The sequence below is a fragment of the Phocoena sinus genome, chromosome 10 (assembly GCF_008692025.1).
Source record: "Phocoena sinus isolate mPhoSin1 chromosome 10, mPhoSin1.pri, whole genome shotgun sequence".
Classification (NCBI taxonomy): domain Eukaryota; kingdom Metazoa; phylum Chordata; class Mammalia; order Artiodactyla; family Phocoenidae; genus Phocoena; species Phocoena sinus.
Window position 1 is genome coordinate 8124107 of NC_045772.1, and position 21069 is coordinate 8145175.

Sequence of the window (21069 nt, forward strand, 5' to 3'; positions counted from 1 at the left end):
TTCTCTCTTGACGAAGATTGGCTTTCACGCTTATTGCCTTGTTTTACACTCAAGAATATTTTTTTGGGTGTTCAGAGCTGAGCGCTTCCTCTTTGCATTCCTAATCTTCTCCAGGCAGAAGAGGAGGGAAGTCCCCCGAGAAAGCACATGGATGTCTTTCAACGGGCATCTCCCCCGCCCACCCACTTACGCTGAAGTGTGTTTGAGGTCCTCCCAACCCTGAAGTTCTGTGAGTCTGTGCATTCTGTCCTTTCAACCCTGTTGATGTAGGACCAACTGTTTCATTAGCAGTTTTGTTTTTTTCAAGGACCTTTCCTTTAAATGATATTGCTTTAGTTTCTGCCATAGCTGTCCTCCCCTATATAGTCAAACTTCCTGGGAGAGTTGTTCCTACTGCTTCAGAACCCACCAAGGTCAACCAGCAACCTCTCTATTTCTAAGTCCAAGCCCTGGATTCATTTCCTAGGGCTGCAGTGACAGAGTACCACAAACTTGATAGCCTAAAACAAAAAAATGATAGAAGAGACAAATGTATTCTCTTACGGTTCTGGAGGCCAGAAACCCTAAATCAAGTTGTTGGACAGGATAGGTTCCTTCTGGAACCTTCCGAGGGAGAAGCCATCCCACACCTCTCTCCCACTCCTGGTGTCCCTTGGCTCAGGGATGCATCACTCCAGTCTCTGCATCAGGCTTCATGTGGTTGCCCCGGGTGTGTCTCTGTGTCTCAAATCTCCTTTTCTTTTAATAAAAATCCAAGGACATCACTGGGTTTAGGACCCACCCTAGATCCAGGATGAGCTCATCCTGAGATCCTTAACTTCATTGTATCTGCAAAGATCCAATTTCCAAAAAGGTCGAAGTCCCAGGTGTTGGGGGTTAAGACTTGGACATATCTTTTTGGAAGACACCATTCAGCCCATGTTGTCAGCCCTCAGCTTGACCTTTCTGCAGCATTTGGCACTCTTGCACACTTTCTCTTGGAAACTGTCCTTTCCACTAGCTTCCAGGATGCCAAGCTCTCCAGGTTACCCTCCTACCTCTCTGGCTGATCCTCCACAAGCTCCTCTACTGGTTCCTCTTCTTCTGCCCAGCCCTGCAAGGTGAAGGTCCCTAAGATTCTGTCCTGTCCTTAGCTCTTTTCTCCTCTCAGTCTCCCTCAGCCAATCACATTTGTTCCCACGGTCTTCAACAAAGAGAGCGGAGTCATCCTGGGATGTAAGAGGCCACATTATTGCAAATTTTAGGGCTAGGATGTGTCTTTGACTCAACCTGATGGTAATGGGACAGGAATATTATAGGGTCAGAAGAGTGACAAAAGGAACGTAAGAAGATTTCTCTGGTCTTGGAGTTTGGGATGGATTGGACTGGAGAAAGAGATTAGAAAACTGGGGACCCTTTGGCAAGTTACAGCTATAATCCAGGTATGTGATGAGAAGGGCTTAGACTAGGATGCTACCAAGAGAGAGAGGGGAGAAGAGAATTCATGTTTCACGGGACATCTGTTGTTTGCCACTTTATATATGCTTCAATTCTCACAACAACCCTGCAAGGAATATAGTCTTACTTCCATGTTACAGAATAAAAAAGCTCAGAGAGGGCTTCCCTGGTGGCGCAGTGGTTGGGAGTCTGCCTGCTGATGCAGGGGACACGGGTTCATGCCCCGGTCCGGGAAGATCCCACATGCTGCGGAGCGGCTGGACCTGTGAGCCATGGCCGCTGGGCCTGCGCGTCCAGAGCCTGTGCTCCACCACGGGAGAGGCCACAGCAGTGAGAGGCCCGCGTACTGCAAAAAAAAAAAAAAAAAAAAAGCTCAGAGAGGTTAAGTGACATGTCCAAGGTCACACAGCAAGTTAGTGGCCATGTTGGCATATAAACCCAGCTGTCTCTGAGTCTAGAAATCAGATGGAAGGAATGAATCTGTGAAATAATTTGATATAAGGCTCGGCAGGACTTTCTGATGGAACAGATATAGGGGGTGAAAAAGAGCAAGGGATGTAATGCCCTGAAGAAAAATGGGGAATTTTGGAGGGTGAGTTAGTGTGGGTGGTCAGTGGTAGGAAGATAATGAAAATATGGTTTCCATCATATTGATTCCAGGAAGGGAGAGATGTCAAGTGGACAGGTGGAAATATTGGACTGGGGTCAGGAAGGGAGATAGGGATTTGAGGGGCACCAGTAAAAAGAGGGAGTGGTCTACTGAGTAGTCAAGGGGCTGGAGGTGAGGACGGAGGCTGTGACTGGTGATCATGGGAGTGCCCCGCCTGCTTTATCTAAAAGGAACTGCTGCATTTAAGGTTCCCTCCCCACGTCCTTAAGAAAGATATTGTCTTCCTTTCTGATTTCTTCCTCTTAACGCCATTTCTCAAGGGGGAAGGAGAGTTGGGGAGGTACTAGAGGTAATGAAGCTCCCAGCAAAGCTCTTGTTGGCAGGCAGCCGCGGGAGCAGGTGGGCGGCTGCAACTTCCCTGGCTCCACGGGTGTGGAGGGTGACTGGTAGCAGGGCAGGGGGAGCTGATCCAGGGAGTGCCAGGCCATAAGGAGATAGCAGGGTAGTCTGTGCTCCAAATCCACTCGTCTGACAAGTTAGAGCTCTGTCAAGTGTTGGTAACGGAGCTGGCTGGTGTTTGAGGTTTCAGCATTTTTTTTTTTTTTTTTTTAAATGAGATCCAGAAGAGACCAGGATGGAAAGACAGCAGAACCACTATGAACCAAACTCTTGTTTTTTCCTTTTGCAATGAGCTGGTTTGCCCCCAGGCTGCTGTTGCAACCACATAATTGCAACCAGATTTCTTTTTTTTTTTTCCAAGGGGCTCCATCCCAGATACCATGCATTCTGCCACCTCTGCACTTCTGCCCTTTTTTTAAAAGAAAAAAATTTATTTTTAAAAATATTTATTTATTTATTATCTCCCTGTCCTTATTTGGCTGTGCCCGGTCTTAGTTGCAGCACGCAGGATCTTCGTTGCCCTGTGCTGGATCTTTAGTTGCAGCATGTGGGATCTTTTACTTGCAGCAAATGGGTTCTAGTTCCTTGACCAGGGATCGAACCTGCCCCCCTGCATTGGGAGCGCGGAGTCTTAACTGCTGGACCACCAGGGAAGTCCTGCACCCAGAGTTCTTTCTTGTTCCACATTACAAAACAGATTCCAGGAGGACCTGAGAACACAGTGTGTATCCAGCTGAGACATCCCCTGGGTTCCTCCATATCAGGGCGTCCATTGGCATTCTCTTAAACTCCCCCCAAGCACAGTGCTTTTGCACAGATAAGACCCCCTCCCCTCCTTACCCTTCGGAGCTCAGTGGGTGAAATGTCCCTACTTTTGCCAGGCCTTCCCTGACCTGCCTGAACAGCTTACCCCTCGCCCATGCACTGATTCTCATACCTCCCCTTGGTAATTTCACATTTCTCCACGAGATTATCTGATGAACATTCGCTCTCCACTGGGGTCGGAAGCTCGGCAAGGGCAGGGACCCTGCCCGCTTTTGCTCTGACAGTAAGCATTGTGTCTGCTCACAACCATCTGGGGTCTTCTGTCTGACTTTGCTCTCAGACATCCAGATTCCTCCATTACCAGGGCTCCTCCTCGGGCACTGGCGAGGAGGTTATAAACCCTCCAAACTTATTTGCAGTGTTTTATGCGCATGTGCAAATGTGCACTCAGGGGGAAGGATCCAGAGTTTTCATCAGATTCAAGGTTAAAGATTCTTTCCTGTGCAGAATCCTCCGCAGTAATCACCGGGCTTCCTGGCTGGCCTCTCAATCTTCCTTGATTCTCCTACCTGTCCTTTGCCTGTTCTCTTTTCCATGCCACCCTCTCTAATGATTGAGACCCTACCTGGTGTGTTATCTGTTGTCTCTGTTTGCCCATCATCCTTCTATCCTTCTTTCTACTTAAGGCAATATAAATTCTCTTTTTCTTTTAGGAACTGCAACACACACACACACACACACACACACACACACACAGTGGGGCTGCCAGTGAAATGACCCCACTCGGGTGAGCATGTGACCTATTCTAGCCAATAAGAGTATCCCATGTCCTCAGATCTCATGCTGGGTTGGGTGGAAGTGGGAAGATGTGTAACTCACATGTGACCCCTCAGCAGCTTTTTCGGATTTTGAAACAGATGTTGGAGGGAAAGGTGGCAAGGACAGGGCAGGTGGCAGGACAGAAGTCCTGGAGCTGCTGCTGTGAGGGTAATGCAAGCTCACACCCCTGCTGGTGGCCATCTTTGCTACCACATCAGGGGACATCCCTTGACAAGGAGGCCAACAGAGAGGAAAACTGAGCTGAGTGAGAGAGAAAGAGAGGATGTGGGGAAGAGAGAAAGGGAGAGTCCATCCTGATGGCAGAGCTTTTGAGCTGTTGGATCCAGTCATGACTGAAAGCCTTAGCAATCCCTGAAATTTTCCACTTAAAAGCCCAGAATTGGGCTTCCCTGGTGGCGCAGTGGTTAAGAATCCGCCTGCCAATGCAGGGGACACAGGTTTGAGCCCTGGTCCGGGAAGATCCCACATATCACGGAGCAACTAAGCCCGTGTGTGCCACAACTACTGAGCCCGCGCACCTAGAGCCCGTGCTCCGCAACAAGAGAAGCCACTGCAATGAGAAGCCCACACAGCACAATGAAGAGTAGCCCCCGCTCACCACAACTAGAGAAAGCGTGCAACAGGGAAGACCCAATGCAGCCAAAAAAAAAAAAAAAAAAGACAAAGGCCAGAATGTTCCCCTATTTTTTTGCTCAAATCAATTGAGTTGGATTTCTGTCATTTACAACTAAAAAGGCTCTTACCAATTGTCTTAGCTTGGGCTGCTGAAACAAAATACCATAGACTCTGTGGCTTAAACAACAGACATTTATTTCTCACAGTTCTGGAGGCTGGAAGGCCAAGATCAAAGTGCCGGCTGATTTATTTCCTGGTGAGAGCTCTCTTCCTGGCTTGCAAACGGTTGCCTTCTCACTGTGTCCTCACATGGCCTTTCCTTGGAGTGTGCAGGTGGAGAGAGAGAGAAGCAAGCTCTCTGGTGTCTCATGACCTCATCTAAACATAATTACCTCCCAAGGCACCATTTACAAATGCCATCACATGGGTTAGGGCCTCAACACATGAATTTTGGGTGAAGACAAGTCAGCCCATAACACCAATACTCCAACTTAATCTTTAAAATGTTCGTATCTTTCTGGACTTCCCTGACGGTCCAGTGGTTAAGACTCCACACTTCCACTACAGGGGGCAGGGGTTTGATCCCTGGGCGGGGAACTAAGATCCCACATGCCGAGTGGCAAGGCCAAAAAAAAAATTGTTCGTATCTTTCTTATCAGGACTTCCTAGTTGCAAATAATAGAAAGCCCAACTGAAATGGCTGTTAAAGGGAATTTATTGGTTCATATAATCAAATGGTTTAAGAGTATCTTAACTTCAGGCAAGGCTTGATCAAGTCCCCAACAACATCACCTGATTCTCACACCTTCTCTTTCAGCTCTGATTCTTCTGAGCTGGCTCCAGTCTCAGGAGGGCTTTGCCCAAGCAACCCCAAGGTGGCTGCTGGCAGCTCATGGAGCTGTGTGCTTCCCAGGTCAAGTCTAGGAGGGGGATGGGAGAGGCTCTACCAATAGCTCCAAACAAAGAATAAAGACCTTCCTTCCCAGAAATCCTGGCTAATGACTTTTTACATCCCATTGATGGCTCTTGCCTCCCTGGATGAACCAGTGTGGCCAGGGAGATGGGATACGGTGATTGGTTAAAGCCAGGTGGGGCCCATCTGTGGAGGTGGGGCTGGGGTCCGTACTTCCTAAACCAGGAAAGTTTAGGTTGGAAGCTTAGGATGTTATCAGGAGGGTTAACAGAACAGTCGCTTAAACAGATAGGGATTTACTTTCTTGCACACCTAGCAGCCTCGCGGTTGGTGTTGGTTCAGCAAGTCAGTGATGCCCTTGGGAACACATGCTCTCTCTGTCTTCCTGACTCACCAGCCTTAGAGCATTGGTTTGCATTCTCATCGTTGTCACCTCGTGATCCCAAGAGAGTGGCTGCCGCTCCAGATGATGCGTCTGCATTCAAGGCAGGGAGAAAGGAGGAAGAGCCCAGATGCTACCAACCTGATCTGCTTCCTTTAGTCAGGAAAGCAAAACCTTTTCCAGAAGTCCCCACAGCAGACTTCTGCTTAGGTCCTGTTTTTGTTTTGATTTTTCTTAAAAGACACATTTCTTAAGGAACCACACAGGTAGAAGAGGAACACAATTTTGCATTTTCCCCATTCAAAGCGGACGATGTTGCATCTCAGCATTTCATAAAGCCTAATTTTTTTTTTTTTTTTTTTTTTTTGGCCGTGCTGCACGGCATGAGGGATCCTAGTTCCCCCACCAGGGATCGAACCCATGCCCCCTGCAGTGGAAGCTTGGAGTCTTAACCACTGGATCACCAGGGAAGTCCCTGCATCTCAGCATGTCAAATACAAAACTGAGTGAAACATTGCACGCATCTCTCCTGCTGAAAACTAGATCATCTGTGGACCACTAGCTGCAAGGGAGGTTGGGAAAGAGGGCTGTCCAATAGGGTTAGACTAATCATGATCCATACCCTGGGGGGAGAGGGAGCATGTGCATTGGTGGTGGAGGGTCCCCGATACCGTCAGCAATGTTCCTTAAACACACGCAGCTTTTCCCACCTCTACATATTAGCTCAGGTGTTTTCCACCTGCCTGAAACTTGCTCTTCCCCATCTCCGCTTGTCAATGTCCTATCTACACTTCAAAATCTCTTCCACATGCCCTGAATCTCCAGTGAGAAGTGAAGACTTCTTCAGCCTCTCCGAGCATCTTCTGCCTCTGTTCTGGGACTTAATTCTATCCTATGGCTGGTCCCGTGCATGAGGCACAGCTTTGTGGCCAGACAGGCATTGGCTCCAGGGGTGCCTGTGATCGGTGACTTAACATCGCTCTAGGGCCTCAATTTCCTCGTTTATAAAATGGGAGTAATCATAGAACCTGCCTCATAGAGTTGCTGTGAGTGTTAAATAGGATAATCTACATCAAACATTTAGCCTAGTGCCCGTCCCATAGCCGGTGCATAATTGCTAGCCTTTATTATTCTTACTGCCCCGTTCTCCCCATCACCTCCCTCAGGCTCTGCCTTCCTCAGCCTTGCGTATAGTGCCACTTTTCTTAAAATTGATATATAATTCACATACCATAAAACTCGCTCTGTTTACATTACCACCCACTCACTTTCCTGTCTCAACCCACTTAGCTTCAACTTCAGTTTTCAATATGGGGTTGAGAGTCTCTGGGGCCGTCAGCAGGTCATTCGCCTGCCCACTCACCGGCCTGTAGCCTTGGTCACTTGCATTTCCTGGGAGAGGCCATCTCACCTATTTGCTCTCCCAGAGTCCTCCTTGGAGGGGGAAGAGGGTGAAGAAGATAGACCCTGGGGAAGACTTCCATAGGCAAACCAGTTACAGGAAAACCTCCTTTTCTGGAACTAGTGGGTAGGAGTTGCCTTAAAGCTCCCATAAGAATCTTTTTTGTTGTTGTTGGATGTGCATCTAAAGCAAATCTGGAGCTTACCTGTGACAGCTAGAGACCCCACTGTAAATGAGTAAGGAAAACTAACTGCTTTGTCCCCACCCCCTGACCCCAACTCCTCACGCACTGGGTGGAGTGGAACGCAAGCAGGAAATACTAATGATGATGATTACAAAGAGCTCCCGGGGACCTAAAGAAGCTGCCTAGAAGTTTGCTAATCAGGCTACCTGCTGCAACTCCGCAGTGAAAAATAACTGGTGAGAGGAGGCTGTGCTGATGCACCTGCTTTAGGGATGCATCTGGACAAGTCAGGAGCTCACAATCTGCTCCCACTATCTATCTCATCAACGCCTGCGGAGTGGTTTGCGCAGGACTCCTAGCTCCTGGCTCCGCTCGTGAAGAAGCTGAGAAGCAGCAGCCTTGGCCGCCGCCCAGCGGCCCCGTCTGTAATCTTCCTGCTCTACGTGGCTCGCAGCAGATCTTGGCAGCAGCCAGAAGAGGCAGGCGCAGGCTCGGGCTGCCCGAGAAGCCAGCCCTGCGACTTGTGACTCAGCAGGGGAGGCGGCGGGTGGGACTCTGGCCTGAGGGGCCAGCACTGCTAACAACCAAGTGCTTTTGAGCAGAAGACGGGAAGTTGAGTCCCGAGAACAAGACTGGCAGCGGAATTTCAATCTGATGAATTCACAGTAATCCTCCCTATGGGTTTAGACAAGCAGATCCCCTGCTTCTTGCTTCCTAAAATGCAGCCTGAATCAAGGTCTAGATTCCACGGCCAAACGACCTCTCTTTCCCTTTTTGGCTGCCCGCCTCCACCGCTACGCCCACCCCCGAGCCGGAGCAATTATACAGGAGCGTCCAGAGAGATACGGGTGGAGATTTTCCTTTATTCGTTTTTATTTTGGAGAGAAAGGGCTAGAGCAAAAAAATGATGCCAAACACACCGGGCCTCAGAATGACCCCTGCATGTGCAGGACCCTGATGGGCACTCACTCTGGATCTGGTGACTGACAAATGTGCCCCCCGAAGAGAATGACCCCACAACTGCCCCCCTTGACCCTCTCCCTTTCTCTTAATTTCAAGGCCCTCACCCACACCCATCCCGGGTAGCCTTGTCATTCCCAATAAGTGGATCTCCTAGAAAATTGGGCTTTTACCTCCGTGGGCTCAGACCCCACCCCCACCCCCCAAATAAACATGCATCGCCTAGAGATAAAGGGAAATTGACACAGGATGCTGGAACATGGAGAGACCACACGCTTTATTTTTCATCATCCTCCAGCTTGGGAGAAAGGTTGCCCTCCATCATACCAATGAGAGACAGGAAGAGGCGGTGAGGCCGCACCACCTTTCCCATTTCCCCAGGGGCCTGTGCCCATACCCCTGCTCACGCCCTGGCCCTGCCTGATTTTAAATAAACCCGGCAAGAAGGCTTCTACGTCTTCTCTCTGGAAAAAGACATTTGGGAGCTAGCAGATGTAGGGCTCAGCTGAACCTTTAAACCAATCTTCTTGCTCAGTTTCTGTTCAACCCAAAGGTCCATCTTGTTCTCCGAAGGAGATTTCTGATGCTTGAAGCCTCCAAACCTGGCTCCGTTGAGCAATCTGTGGGCCCTGTTGAATGTTTTTAGTTGTAACCACCCAGCCTCCCTGCATCCTCCCAGAGCAGTCTTCGGTTTCTCTCAGCATCTTCCCCCATGGTCTGCCGTGGTGCCCTGACGTAGAAGTGCCCAGGGTGGCAGGGGAAGTGTCAGGTGCCCTTGCTTTCTGTCCTCTCTTCATCAGCCGTCTGGGCGTTGCTGATGGCTCGAAGCTGCCCCTGGGCCGCAGGCTTCACCGATAGGACCAAGCGTTTTCGGAACGTCTCACAGAGCACGATGTACACAAAGGGGTTGAGGCAGCTGTTGGCATAGCCCAAGCTGATGGCCGCGTTGTACAGGTAGACAAAGGTGAGCGTCGGGCGGCTGATGGACAGCTGGGTCAGCTGAAGCACGTAGTAGGGTGCCCAGCACACAAAGAAAACCAGGCAGATAGCGATGGCCGTGCGGGTCACCCTCTTTGTCCGCAGCCGGATGCTGCGTTGAGAGGCGGGGGCCACGGAGGATGTCATGCGCTGCAGGATCCTCACATACGCGGCCGTGATGACCACGAAGGGCAGGGCAAAGGCCAGGAAGAACTGGTACAGGGTGAACCAGTAGAGGTCAGTGTCTGGGTTGGGCAGGCGGATGCCACAGCCCACGGTGCCTCCTGGGAAGGGGATAAGCCTAGCGTAGAGCCACACGGGGGTGATGCTGATGAAGGACAGGGCCCACAGGAGGCAGATCACCAGGGTGGCCACAGAGGGCTTCCGGAACTTGGTGGAGGAGATGGGGTGGACGGTGGCCAGGTAGCGGTCAATGGCCATGGCTGTCAGGATGTAGGTGCTGGTGAACTGACTGTTGGCGTCCATGGCCGTGATGAGGGTGCACATGGTCTCTCCAAAGTGCCAGACACCATTGCCCATGAGCTGGTGGATCATGAAGGGCATGCCCAGGAGAAAGAGGAGGTCCACCACCGAGAGGTTGATGATGAAGATGTCGGGGACGTTGCTGAACCAGGGCAGCTTGGATTTCTTCACCACCGCGAAGATGACCACGGAGTTCCCAACGATGCCCAGGAGGCAGATGGCACCGAACACCGAAGGCATGATGATGTTGGTGTAAGAGACGCTCCCTGTGCGAGGCGGCAGCCCTGGGGACAGAAGGAGCGAGTGTCGACCATTTGACATGGACTCCGCTCTCTGAGGGCTGACCTCCTACTGGCGTGCTCAGCCTCCAGCCGTGAGCCTGCCCCCCATTCATCCTCCTGCCATTTCAGCTCAGAATCCTCCCTACCATACTCCCTGCCCACACTGCTGCTAATCCTGCCCCCCGTGCCCTCCTGCACCGGTTCCCTGGTCAATCCCATCAGAGTCTCCCACACCACCTGTTTGTTGAAGGACCGGTCCTTTGCCTCCTGCATTTTCTCAGAAGTCACAGAGTCAAGAACCACAGCGGCCTGCAGAGAATTGTTCTGTGGGCCTCTGGGCTTCACCAGGAAACAATATCAAAACAGCCAGCAGGACATGAAACTGTGTGCATGTGTGGGTGCGTGCATGTGTTTTCTCCTTTCCTATTTGCAGTCCTGATCATTTCATTTCAGGAGTCGCTGGTTGAAAGCTGTGTACTGATTCCTGGGCATCTCTGTGGGTGACTGTCTCCTGGAGGCTTTTGCCCATCAGACCCACAGCCCTCCCCTCTCCTAGGTTCCTGTCCAGGATTTCCTTGGTCCCTATCTTCTGAGTCTGGGCTTCCCAGGCTTCCTGAGTGACCAGAGACCGAAGCTGTGTGTTGCAGCCCAGCTACCCGAGAATTTTCTCTATGCAAACCTTTCCTCTTTTTTCTTCCTCCTCTTATCCTTCAAAGCTAGAATTCCAGGGCATCTTAGCGCTGGAAATGTCCTCGCATCTCTGTGAGTTATCCCTTCCCACGCCTCTCCAAGGAGGCAGTAAGGATGTTTCAGACCCCATAACACGTAGTTCGAGCGAAAAGCCAACGGGATCGGTGAATGAGTGAGCCTCCAGCTATCTCCCTACATACCACCCTCCAGCTTCTCTTGCTCGCTTTTCTAGCCTGGAATATTTTCTGCAAAGCATCTTTGGAACTCCTGGGCAGCTCTCCCCTGCCTCCCTCGCGGCTGGCCACCATCCCCGGCCACTTCCGAGGGTGCCTTTGCCCTCTTCTCTGCCCCTGCCGTTTCATTCTCATCCCCTTTTCCCCTGCCCCTCCGGGCAAAGCATACTGCACATCTTATCCCCAAGAACTGTAATAAAGTTTCGCCAGCAGTTTGGCCCAGAGGTGAAATCTTCCCATTTCCCACCCCCGGCGCAGAGGAGGGAGGACTCCCCTCCAACACGTCTCACCGGCCGTGGTGAGGTTATCCGGGCCATCCGAGGTGTTGCTGGCATTGGGGCCGGTGGGCAGCAGCGAGACTTCCAGGTCCATCCCGCCGGCGCCGGCGCCCGCTCGCCCGTCGGCCCACGCAGGCTGCGGCAGCCTCCCGCGCCGACCGCTGCGTCCCGAGCCCCGGCCCCCGGAGCCCCGCCGTCTGGAGGGGGGTCTTCCTAGGCAGCCCGGCAGCCTCCGCTGCCTCCGCTGCCCACGCTCTCCCCTCACTCCTTCCCCGGCTCCCACTGACATCACCTAGACATTAACATTCGGAGGCAGATGCGCGTTAACCTCTTCGGTCCTGCGCCGCAGCAGCTCCAGCTTCCGACTGCCTGCAGAGCCCAGCGGCCGGAGCCGGGCTCAGGCATCCCCATCAGAGACGGGGCTTCCTTCCCTCTGGCACTTGGGCTGTGTCTCCTGTGCCATAGGGGTTGATGCTTCTCTCACGTGAGGCTACAAGACTCTGCAAAAGCAAGGAGCCCGGCCAGCCCCTCACCCCAGGGACCGGTGCCTGGGCCACCGGGCCGGGGCCCGGGGGTGGCTGGGTGCAGAGCTTGGAAAGGGAAGGCCACCCTCGGCCCCTTCCCAGCGCCCCGATGGATTCCAGCCTTCAGAAGCGGAGGAGCTGTTGGCTGCTGAGCCCTTGCAGGCACTCAGAGGCGGTTCATGTCACCCCATGTTGGTGATGGCCAGGGTCTCGGGGACCAGAAGGGGACAAACTCCCTTCTGCCCAGGATCAGCATGGACCAGGCTTAGAGAGGTGCTCTTAGGTCCTTGAGGTTTTACCTGGAACTTCTTGAGACAAATTTCAGAACAAAGACCCCCAAAGAGATCACCAAGAACAGACTGAGAGGGCAAAGCACTGAGTGAATTCTCGGCGTGGGCATCCTGCTGCCAGCCTCTAGTGTCCCTCAGAGCCCGGAGCCACCACCAGACCCGCTGCCGGACTCAGGAGCCGGGGGTTCAAGGTAACCACAGTCTGATCCATACATACTTCTTAAGTCTTATTTATTTATTTATTTGCTTCATCCAACAAATATTTATTGAGCACTTACTACTTGCCAAGCACTGTTCTAGGTTCTGCAGTGAAAAAAACAATAAAGCCCTTGAGTCCCTGTTCTCGTGATGATTACTTTTAAGTTGGGGGTGGGGGAGCAGGCAGAAAATATACCCCCCCCCGAAAAAAAGACAATTTATGATATTGGTGATCAGTGCTATAAAAAACTTAAAGCAGGGTGAGGGGGCCAGGGAATACTGGGGGAGGGGAAGAGGTTACTACTTTACATACGAAGGTCTTTCGGGAAGAGTCCTGAAGGAAGTAAAGAAGTGTGCTTGGAAATATCTGGAGGAAGAGCATTCCAGGCAGCAGAAATAGCCAGTGCAAAGGCCCTGAGGCAGGAGTGTGCTGGGTGTCTTTGGCGAACTGTGGCTATAGTAACGCAAAGGGGAGAGTAGCAGGAGGAACTAGCGGAATGGCAGATTCTGTCAGGCCTTAGCCCTTGTCCTGAGAAAAGGACTTATGTGCACGTGGCTCTTCTGAGAGCTGAACCAAGAAGCAGCCGTGAGGGAGTGGGGACGACAAGACAGGAAAGAAGACAAAGCCAACAGAAGGTGCATTATCAACTTCGCTGCTGTGGGCAATGGGAGCTTGCGTTTACCAGGGTCCTTGAAAAGTGCACAGACTGTTTCCCAGAACCATCTGCCTGAAGGATGGGGGGCAGGAACATTTTGCCAGTTGCCTCGACCCCCACTGGTTGAGTGTTGCCACTGGGGTGTTAACTCTGCGCTCCTGGGTGCCTGGGAGGAGCAGGCTCCTACGGCATCAGATGTGGCACAGAATGACTTTTGATGCGCAGCTCACACTTGAGGCGAGAGGCTGTCGGCACAAGGTGAATCCTGTGCTCGAGCCAAGAGGGCTCTGAGAGCGCTGACGTCCTGGGTGAAAAGCGAACAGACCCAATGTGCATGCCGGAGGCAAGACACATCAGCACAAGATCAGCTGAGCTCACACACACACCTGTCTGCTGCAGCTGGAGTCAAAGTCAGAGGTAGCCGAGGGAGATGTGACAAGGGTGACCAGAAGCATCCAATATAGAAGACTATTGCAATAATCCAAGTGAAATAGGATGGTATCTTAGACCGGGGAGGTGGAGGTGGGGAGAAATGTTGGGTTTCTGTACATTATGTAGAGCCCAGAGGATTTGCTGCCGATTAGACCAGAAATGTATGAGATGAAGAGGCATCAGGGATGACTCCTAGGTTTTTGGCCCAAACGACTGGCAGAATAGAGATAGGGAAGTCTGTTGGGAGGAGAAGATTTGGAGGAAAAATGAAGAGTTCTGTTTGGAGACGTTACATTTGAGACATCTGTTAACATCTGAGCAAAAATGTTGGGTAGTGTTGGATGTGAGCCAGAAATTCCGAGGAGAGGTCATGCCTGGAGCTATGAAGTGAAATTGATGACACTGGATGAGCTCACCTAGAGGGTGAGGGTGACTGGAAAAGAGTTGTGAGGACTCGGCCCTGGGGCACTTCAGAGTTTACAGGTTGGAAAAATGAGCCTCACAGCCCACTATTTCCTCCTCTTCCACCCGCCATAGTCTTCCCACCTCCATCCATCCACCCACCCATCCATCCATCCTTTCATCCAGCAAATCATTCTTGAGCCTCTGCCATATACCAGGCACTGTGCTAGGCTCTGTCGGTACAGTGAAAAAAAACAAACAAGTGCCTGGTATCAAGGAGCTTCAACGACAGAGTGGTGAGAGACAGATAATAACAAGCAAGCCAATAAGTAAACAAAGTATCCTGCTCAACGCCTAGATCCAGACGAGTCCAGGTAACTTAATCACGAAGGGATTTAGGTGTTTATAAAAGCACGGCTCCTGAACTATGCCACCCCTGCACTAGCAAAGTGACTGCCTGACTGGAGAAATTTAACCCATGACTGAGCAGCAAGGGAATCTGGGAAGGGTAAGTTTTAGATTTCTGGCCTTTGCATGTTAGGTGTGGGATTGGTGGAGGGGCTGAACAGTCAGTCCACAATGGCAGATGACTTGTGTGGTAGGGAACGAATGGGATGATGGGAGTGACTGGGGTCCTTTAAAGAGGAGCGTTAAGGACGTCCTCTCTGAGGAGGCATTCAGGTAGAATCCTCAGCACCCTTTTCACTACAAATGACTAACTTAAACCATCTCTCACTCTCCTTGCCAGTGACCGTTTTAGGGCTGAGCATCCCTCCTGGATGCCCATGTGCACCTCTTCAAATCCTCTTGGCTACACCTAGTTTATATTCCATCCATTGCTGCAATGACCCTGCTCAGCACGGTCCCTGACCAAGTTCAGGTAAAGGTACAGGTGTATCAAGTTCAGGTGCAGGTATGACCAGATGGTGCTTTGCCCTAGGCCGGCACCATGTGCTTTTTACCCTCTGTCCCAACTGTCTCTGTTGCTGTCGTGACTTAGAATATAGGACCCCACAGAATGCCCACGCCAGAGCAACCTGGAAGTACGGGGAGAGTTCACTCCTTAGGGTGAACTGTTGGCCAATGGGGGGGTGGGAGCCACAGAAAGATGCTTTTCCCATTTTCCCCTTTTCCTGAGACACATTTCATATGGCTTCTCTGGGATCCCCTGAGGTACAGCATCTGGTCCCTTGTAGTGGTGGACAAGCCCACACCGCTCACCAACTCCTCCTGAGAACAGAACTTTTGAGCTACTCTCCTCCAAGCCATCTGGCTCTTGACCTACTCAGCTCTGCCCAGCACAATCACGAGGAAGATCAGGCCTACGTACAGCAATAAACCCTTTCCCTCCTATCCATGTGCCCCCACTCACCATGCCCTACCCAGGGTACCCCAAGGGTTTGGTGTATCTCCCTGACTGCCCCCGTGGTGATATCCACCTGCCCTGTACTTTTCAGGACTTGGCTGTCATCTGCATGTTTTGAAGTCTTACTGGGGTCACTGCATCAGATTCTCACTTGCTCCCCTCACTTCTGCCTTGCCCCTTACATTATACTCCCTACCAAACAGCAGGAGTATTCTTGTTAAGATAGAAATTTCAGGGGAATTCCCTGGTGGTCCAGTGGTTAGGACTCGGTGCTTTCACTGCTGGGGCCAGAGTTTGATCCCTGGTCAGGGAACTAAGATCCTACATGCCGCACGGTGCAACCAAAAAAAAAAAAAAGATAGAAATTTCATCACCCTACATTGTTGAAAACACTTTAGTGGTTCCCAATTGCTTTCAGAGTAAAGTCAACCCCCTAACAGAATGTAACGGACATGATAGCTTTTGGTACCCAGGGTTGATCCCCCAGAAAACCACGGCCTTGAGAAGTTCTTTGGGAGGGGCAGTAGCAGCTCCTCTAAACAGTCCTTGGTGGGAGCTGCTGGTGGGAAAAGCAGCAGTTGAAGTGGGCTTTCTTATTTCCGCGGGGATGTGTAGACCCTGGGGTGGGAGAAACCAGGTAGCAGCACTTCCCAGAGGAAAGTGAGCATGGCTATTATAATAGGCGGGGCCAGTGGAGTTACCCAGATGACTGCCCTGCAGAGGCTGATGTGGCTAATTGATCATGGAGTCTCTAAAACCAAAATATATGAGCAGCCCTTCGCTCAGTTCCTATATCTGAAAAAACCTTCAGGTCTGATAAGCAGAGCTCTGACTGTAGCCACTTGGCTCTCCTGGTCAGAGTGGGAATTAAGGTGGATCAAGTAATAAATGGAGTTTGACTGGAATGCCTTAACAATAGTCCCCGGGGACCTCCAAAGCTATTTGTTTCCCTGCCCCTACTTCTATAGCTGGAATAGATAGCCCAGCCATTGGCAGAACTACTGTATTGGCTCTTGGATTGGCAGAGTAAGGGATTTGATGAGGAGAGAAGCCAAATGGAAAGCCCTCTCTACAAAAGTGATAAGCCAAAAGCAATATCGCACCCCCTGGGGGATTGAAGAGATTAATGGTATCATCAAGGCCTTTAAAGATGCAAGGTGGTGATTTTATCACATTCCCACTTGACTCTCAGTTTGGCCAGTGGAGAAGGCAGATGGGTGTCAGGGAATGCCAGTGGGTTACTGTAAACATAATTATGTGGTGACTCCAATTGCAGCTGCTATTTCAGATGTGGTATTGTCGTTGGGGAAAATAAATACAGTCCCTGACACCTGGTATGCAGTTATTGATCTAGCGAACGCCTTTTACTGTATCGCAAGAAGCAGAAAAGACCAGAAACCCTGCCGTTTTTTTGTGAGGGTCAACAGCGCACCGTTCCCATCTTGCCTCGGGACTTCATTATCTCTTTCGATGGCTCTTCGATTCTCAGACTTTGAACACTTCAAATGCCATGAAAATACAAAGGCCTGACATCTCAGTAAAGATTTGGGGTCCAGTGTCCTGCACATGTCACGATCTTCCCTCCAAAGTAAAGCTTACCCGACATCCCTACCCCAAAAGAGGAGCCCCTGGAGACACACAGCTGGAAGAGGGAACAACAATTCCCCAAAGGAGCAGGGAGCAGAGGGGTGCGGGACGTGCAAAACCAAGGGGAGCCTAGTCCCCCCAGTCTCCCCTGTTAGGTCTGGCATGCCTTGCATGCAGGGACTGTGGCTTTTATTCTAGCATCAGGCACAGCTGCCATGTCAGTCAGTGGATTCTGGGTACACCCCAGGTCCCCTGCTCCAACCTGGCACCCTGCCTTTGGACATTTGCACTGTGTGCCCTGTACTTTTTCTTCACAGCAGTCATCACAGTTGTAACCAGACATTTATTTATTGTATAGTTGATGATTGAATGCCTTTCCCTCACTAGATTATAACTTCCAGGGAGGCAGAGACCATGTCTGTCTTACCTTACGGTATCTCCCGGGCCTTGCCCTATGCCGGGTACACGTTAGACATTCAGTAAATCTTGCGTGAATGAACGGCTAGTAGAGGGATCTAAGTGAAAGCCCCTGGCACAGAGATGGGCAGAGAGGAGGGGAGCACAGCAATACTGGCCGAGATCCCTGACCCCAGGGCTCCACTCAGCCCCAGTGCTTCCTGGGCAGCCTGGAAGCAATGGCCGTCACGCCTGTGGGCAGGCAGTGGACGCCCCTCAGCTGTGAGGCAACGCAGAGGCCACAGCCTCCCTCTGATTGAGAGAAAGACAAACGAGATCACCTTCATGAGTAGGGATTCATCCTAAGATTCATGGAAATCCCAAGGAAGAGTGGGAAAGCAGCAAAAACCTAAAAACACTTGCATGAAATTCTGCCATGTGCTACAAGAGGGTGGAACTTAGAAGACATTATTCTAAGTGAAAACTGCCAGACCAAAGCAAAACAAAACAAACAAACAAAACATAGTATGACTCCACTTTTGTGAGGTCCCGGGAGGAGTCAAATTCATAGAGACAGAAGAAGAATGGTGGTTTCCAGGGGCTGGGAGGGGCGGGCGATGGGGAGTTAGTGTTTAATGGGTACAAGTTTCAGTTTGGGAAGATGAAAAATTTCTAGATGGTGGAGATGGTTGCACAACAGTAGGAATGAAAATATCACTGAACCGTATGCTTAAAAATGGTTGAAGTCAATTTTCTGGGGTATTCTTTGTTTTTTTTTGTTTTTGGCTGTGCTGTAAGGCATGTGAGATCTTAGTTCCCTAACCAGGGATCGAACCCATGCCCCTGCAGTGGGAGCGTGGAGGTCTTTAACCACTGGCCTGCCAGGGAAGTCCCAAAGTCAATTTTCTGTTATGTATATTTTACCACAATTTTAAAATATGTTAAACAAACCCAGTCAATGAATCTGCTTACCCAAATGTGTTTTTGCAGAAATTTAGAAAATGCTGGCAAGAGGAAAGCCATGTTACAGGCCTTAAAAACATTGAAGTCATTAAGGCCCCTGAAAATGGCTAGAAGACATTTTAATGATGGGAAGCATTTTCATAAGACATGTGCTAATTTTTTAAAGCTTTGCTATAACTAGTGCTAACAACTTAGTGGAGTTGCCAAATATTAGTAAAATTGCATATTTTTTTTTTAGGATTATGGAAAGAGTCTCAGGCCAAGGATGTCACTGAGGAGTACTTCAAATGCAAGAAATGATCAAATAAAAAAACTGGGCTCTTGTTCCTCAAAAAATAAATACAATACAATAAAAATACATTAAACAGTTTAAGAATGGTATCACATATAGTAATTGAGTCAAGCGCTTTTTATAAGATCTCAAAAGCCTAATATATGTCATATTCTTATAAACTGCAGCTCCGAGGCGTGTTCAGTTAAATATATTTTCTTAATAAACATGGAAAAACTAAAACACCACCACCACTCTGAGCCCCAGAGATTTCAACACATCAGGCCACGTGGAGACCTGGGGCAGCTTTGCAACGTCTTTGGGAGAACAGATCAAGGTAGGTCACTTGCCTTCTCTGTGGGCACCCAGCCCTCGTGCTATTCAAGAGAGAATCTGATTTTTTTTGCCTCTATCAAATATTAGGAATTCGTGTTGGACAGCAAGTCTCCTCAAACCACAGGCCTGTGACCAGAGGAAAAAAGCTGCCTTCACTTGCCAGGAATTGTAAATTGTAGAAATTACTGTTTAAGGCCGGCTTTCCTTAAAACGGAGCTGTGTGATATTTAACATGAGTGACAAAACAATTCAGTGAGGGAACGAATAGACTTTTCAACAAATGATGCTGGGACAACTGAGTATCCACACACACGAAAATGAAATTAGACTCCTACCTCACACCATATACAAAAACCAACTTAAAATGGATCAGAGACCTAAATGAAATAATTAAAACTATAAAACTCTAAGAAGAAAATATAGGGGTAAATGTTCATGACCTTGCATTAGACAAAGACTTCTTAGATATGACCAAAAGCTCAAGCAAGAAAACATAGATAAATTAGACTTCATCAAAATTGAAAACTTTTGTGCTTCAAAGGACACCATCAAGAAAGTGAAAAAACCCACAAAATGGGAGAAAATCTTTGCAAATCATATCTTTAATAAGGGACTTGTAGCTAGAACATATAAAGAACTGTTACAACTCAAGAGTAAACCGACAAATAATCCAATTTTCAATGAGCAAGGTATCTGAGGAGACATTTCTCCAAAGGAGATATACAAATGGTTAATAAGCACATGAAAAGACACTTAACATCATTAGATATTAGGAAAATGCAAGTCAAAACCACAATGAGGAATATATTTAATGCCACTGAATTATACACTTACAAATAGTTAAAATCATAAATATTTTGTTACATACATTTTATCACAATAAGACAAACACCATGAGATACTACTTCACACCCACTAGACTAGCTATTATAAATATGACAGATCATAACAAGTGTTGGCCAGGATGTGGAGAATTGGAATCCTCATACATTGTTGGTAGGAATGTAAAAAGGTGCAGCCACGTTCAAAAACATTTCCTCAACATGTTAAACATAAAGTCACCGCATGACCCAGCAAGTCCGCTCCTGGGTCTATACCCAAGAGAAATGAAAACATGTCCACACAAAAACCTGTACACAAATGTTCATAGCAGCATTAGTCACGATAGCTAAAAATTAGAAGCAACCCAAATATCCATGCACTGAATGGATAAGTAAAACGTAGTATAACCATACAATAGAATATTATTCAGCCATAAAAAAGAATGAATGGGGAATTCCCTGGTGGTCCAGTGGTTAGGACTCTGTGCTCTCACTGCTGAGGGCCCAAGTTTGAACCCTGGTCTGGTTGGGAAACTAAAATCCCAGAAGCCACGCAGCACGGCCAAATAGAAAGAAGTACTGATACATGCTACAACATGGATGAACCTTGAAATCGTTATGCTAAGTGAAAGAAGCCAGTCACAAAGATGACGTATCTTATTATTCTATGTGAAATGCCCAGCAGAGGCAATATTTATTGAGATATAGAGTAGATTAGTGATTGCCTGGGAGGAAAGTGGTGGTGGGGGGAAGGGAATGACTGCTAATGACTAGGAGTCCTTCTATGCGGTGATGAAAATATTCCACTTTTTTTTTTTTTTTAATTATTTATTTTTGGCTGTGTTGGGTCTTCGTTGCAGTGCACAGTCTTCTTATTGTGGTGTCTTCTCTTGTTGAGGAGCACGGGCTCTAGGCACATGGGCTTCGGTAGTTGTGGCACATGGGCTCATTAATTGTGGCTCGTGGGCTCTAGAGCGCAGGCTCAGTAGTTGTGGTGCACAGGCTTTGTTGGTCCGCAGCATGTGGGATCTTCCCGGACCAGGGCTCAAACCCGTGTCCCCTGCATTAGCAGGCGGATTCTTAACCACTGTGCCACCAGGGAAGCCCAATATTCCACTATTTATTGCGGTGATGGTTGCACCACTCTGTGAATATAGTAAAAACCATCAAATTGTACACTTCAAAAGGATTATTTTATGGTATGTGAATTATATTTCAATAAATCTGTTTTGAAAAGGTTGGTGGGGGTCCAAGGGCTGGGGCCAGAGGAAGGGTTGAGAAATGCCTGGTCTCTTCTTCCATCCTCAGGGCAAATGTCTAGTCTTTGACTCCCTCTTCGCCTTGCCTCCTGGGAACCTCATCCAGCTGCATCTTGCC

The 21069-nt window shown here is 49.3% G+C and overlaps 1 protein-coding gene and 1 non-coding gene across 2 annotated transcripts; one reads left to right on the top strand and one right to left on the bottom strand.

Moving 5' to 3' along the window:
• Positions 1-8393: 8393 nt before the first annotated feature.
• MCHR1 (melanin concentrating hormone receptor 1) lies at positions 8394-11877 on the bottom strand. The gene is made up of 2 exons (XM_032646366.1): positions 11463-11877; positions 8394-10252 (listed from the first exon to the last, which is right to left on the bottom strand). Exons 1-2 carry the CDS (start codon positions 11737-11739, stop codon positions 9273-9275), a joined length of 1257 nt encoding a protein of 418 aa, XP_032502257.1. The 5' UTR covers positions 11740-11877; the 3' UTR covers positions 8394-9272.
• Positions 11878-18249: 6372 nt separating this feature from the next.
• Positions 18250-18379, top strand: LOC116761410. The gene has a single exon (XR_004351980.1). It is a non-coding gene; the product is annotated as a small nucleolar RNA SNORA33 (small nucleolar RNA).
• Positions 18380-21069: the final 2690 nt, after the last annotated feature.

Coding starts and splice junctions, on each gene's coding strand:
- MCHR1 (XM_032646366.1), bottom strand. CDS start 11,739: ATGTCAGTGGGAGCCGGGGAAGGAGTGAGGGGAGAGCGTGGGCAGCGG. Junction 10,253..11,462: donor GGATAACCTCACCACGGCCG/GTGAGACGTGTT, acceptor TTCTGTCCCCAG/GGCTGCCGCCTCGCACAGGG.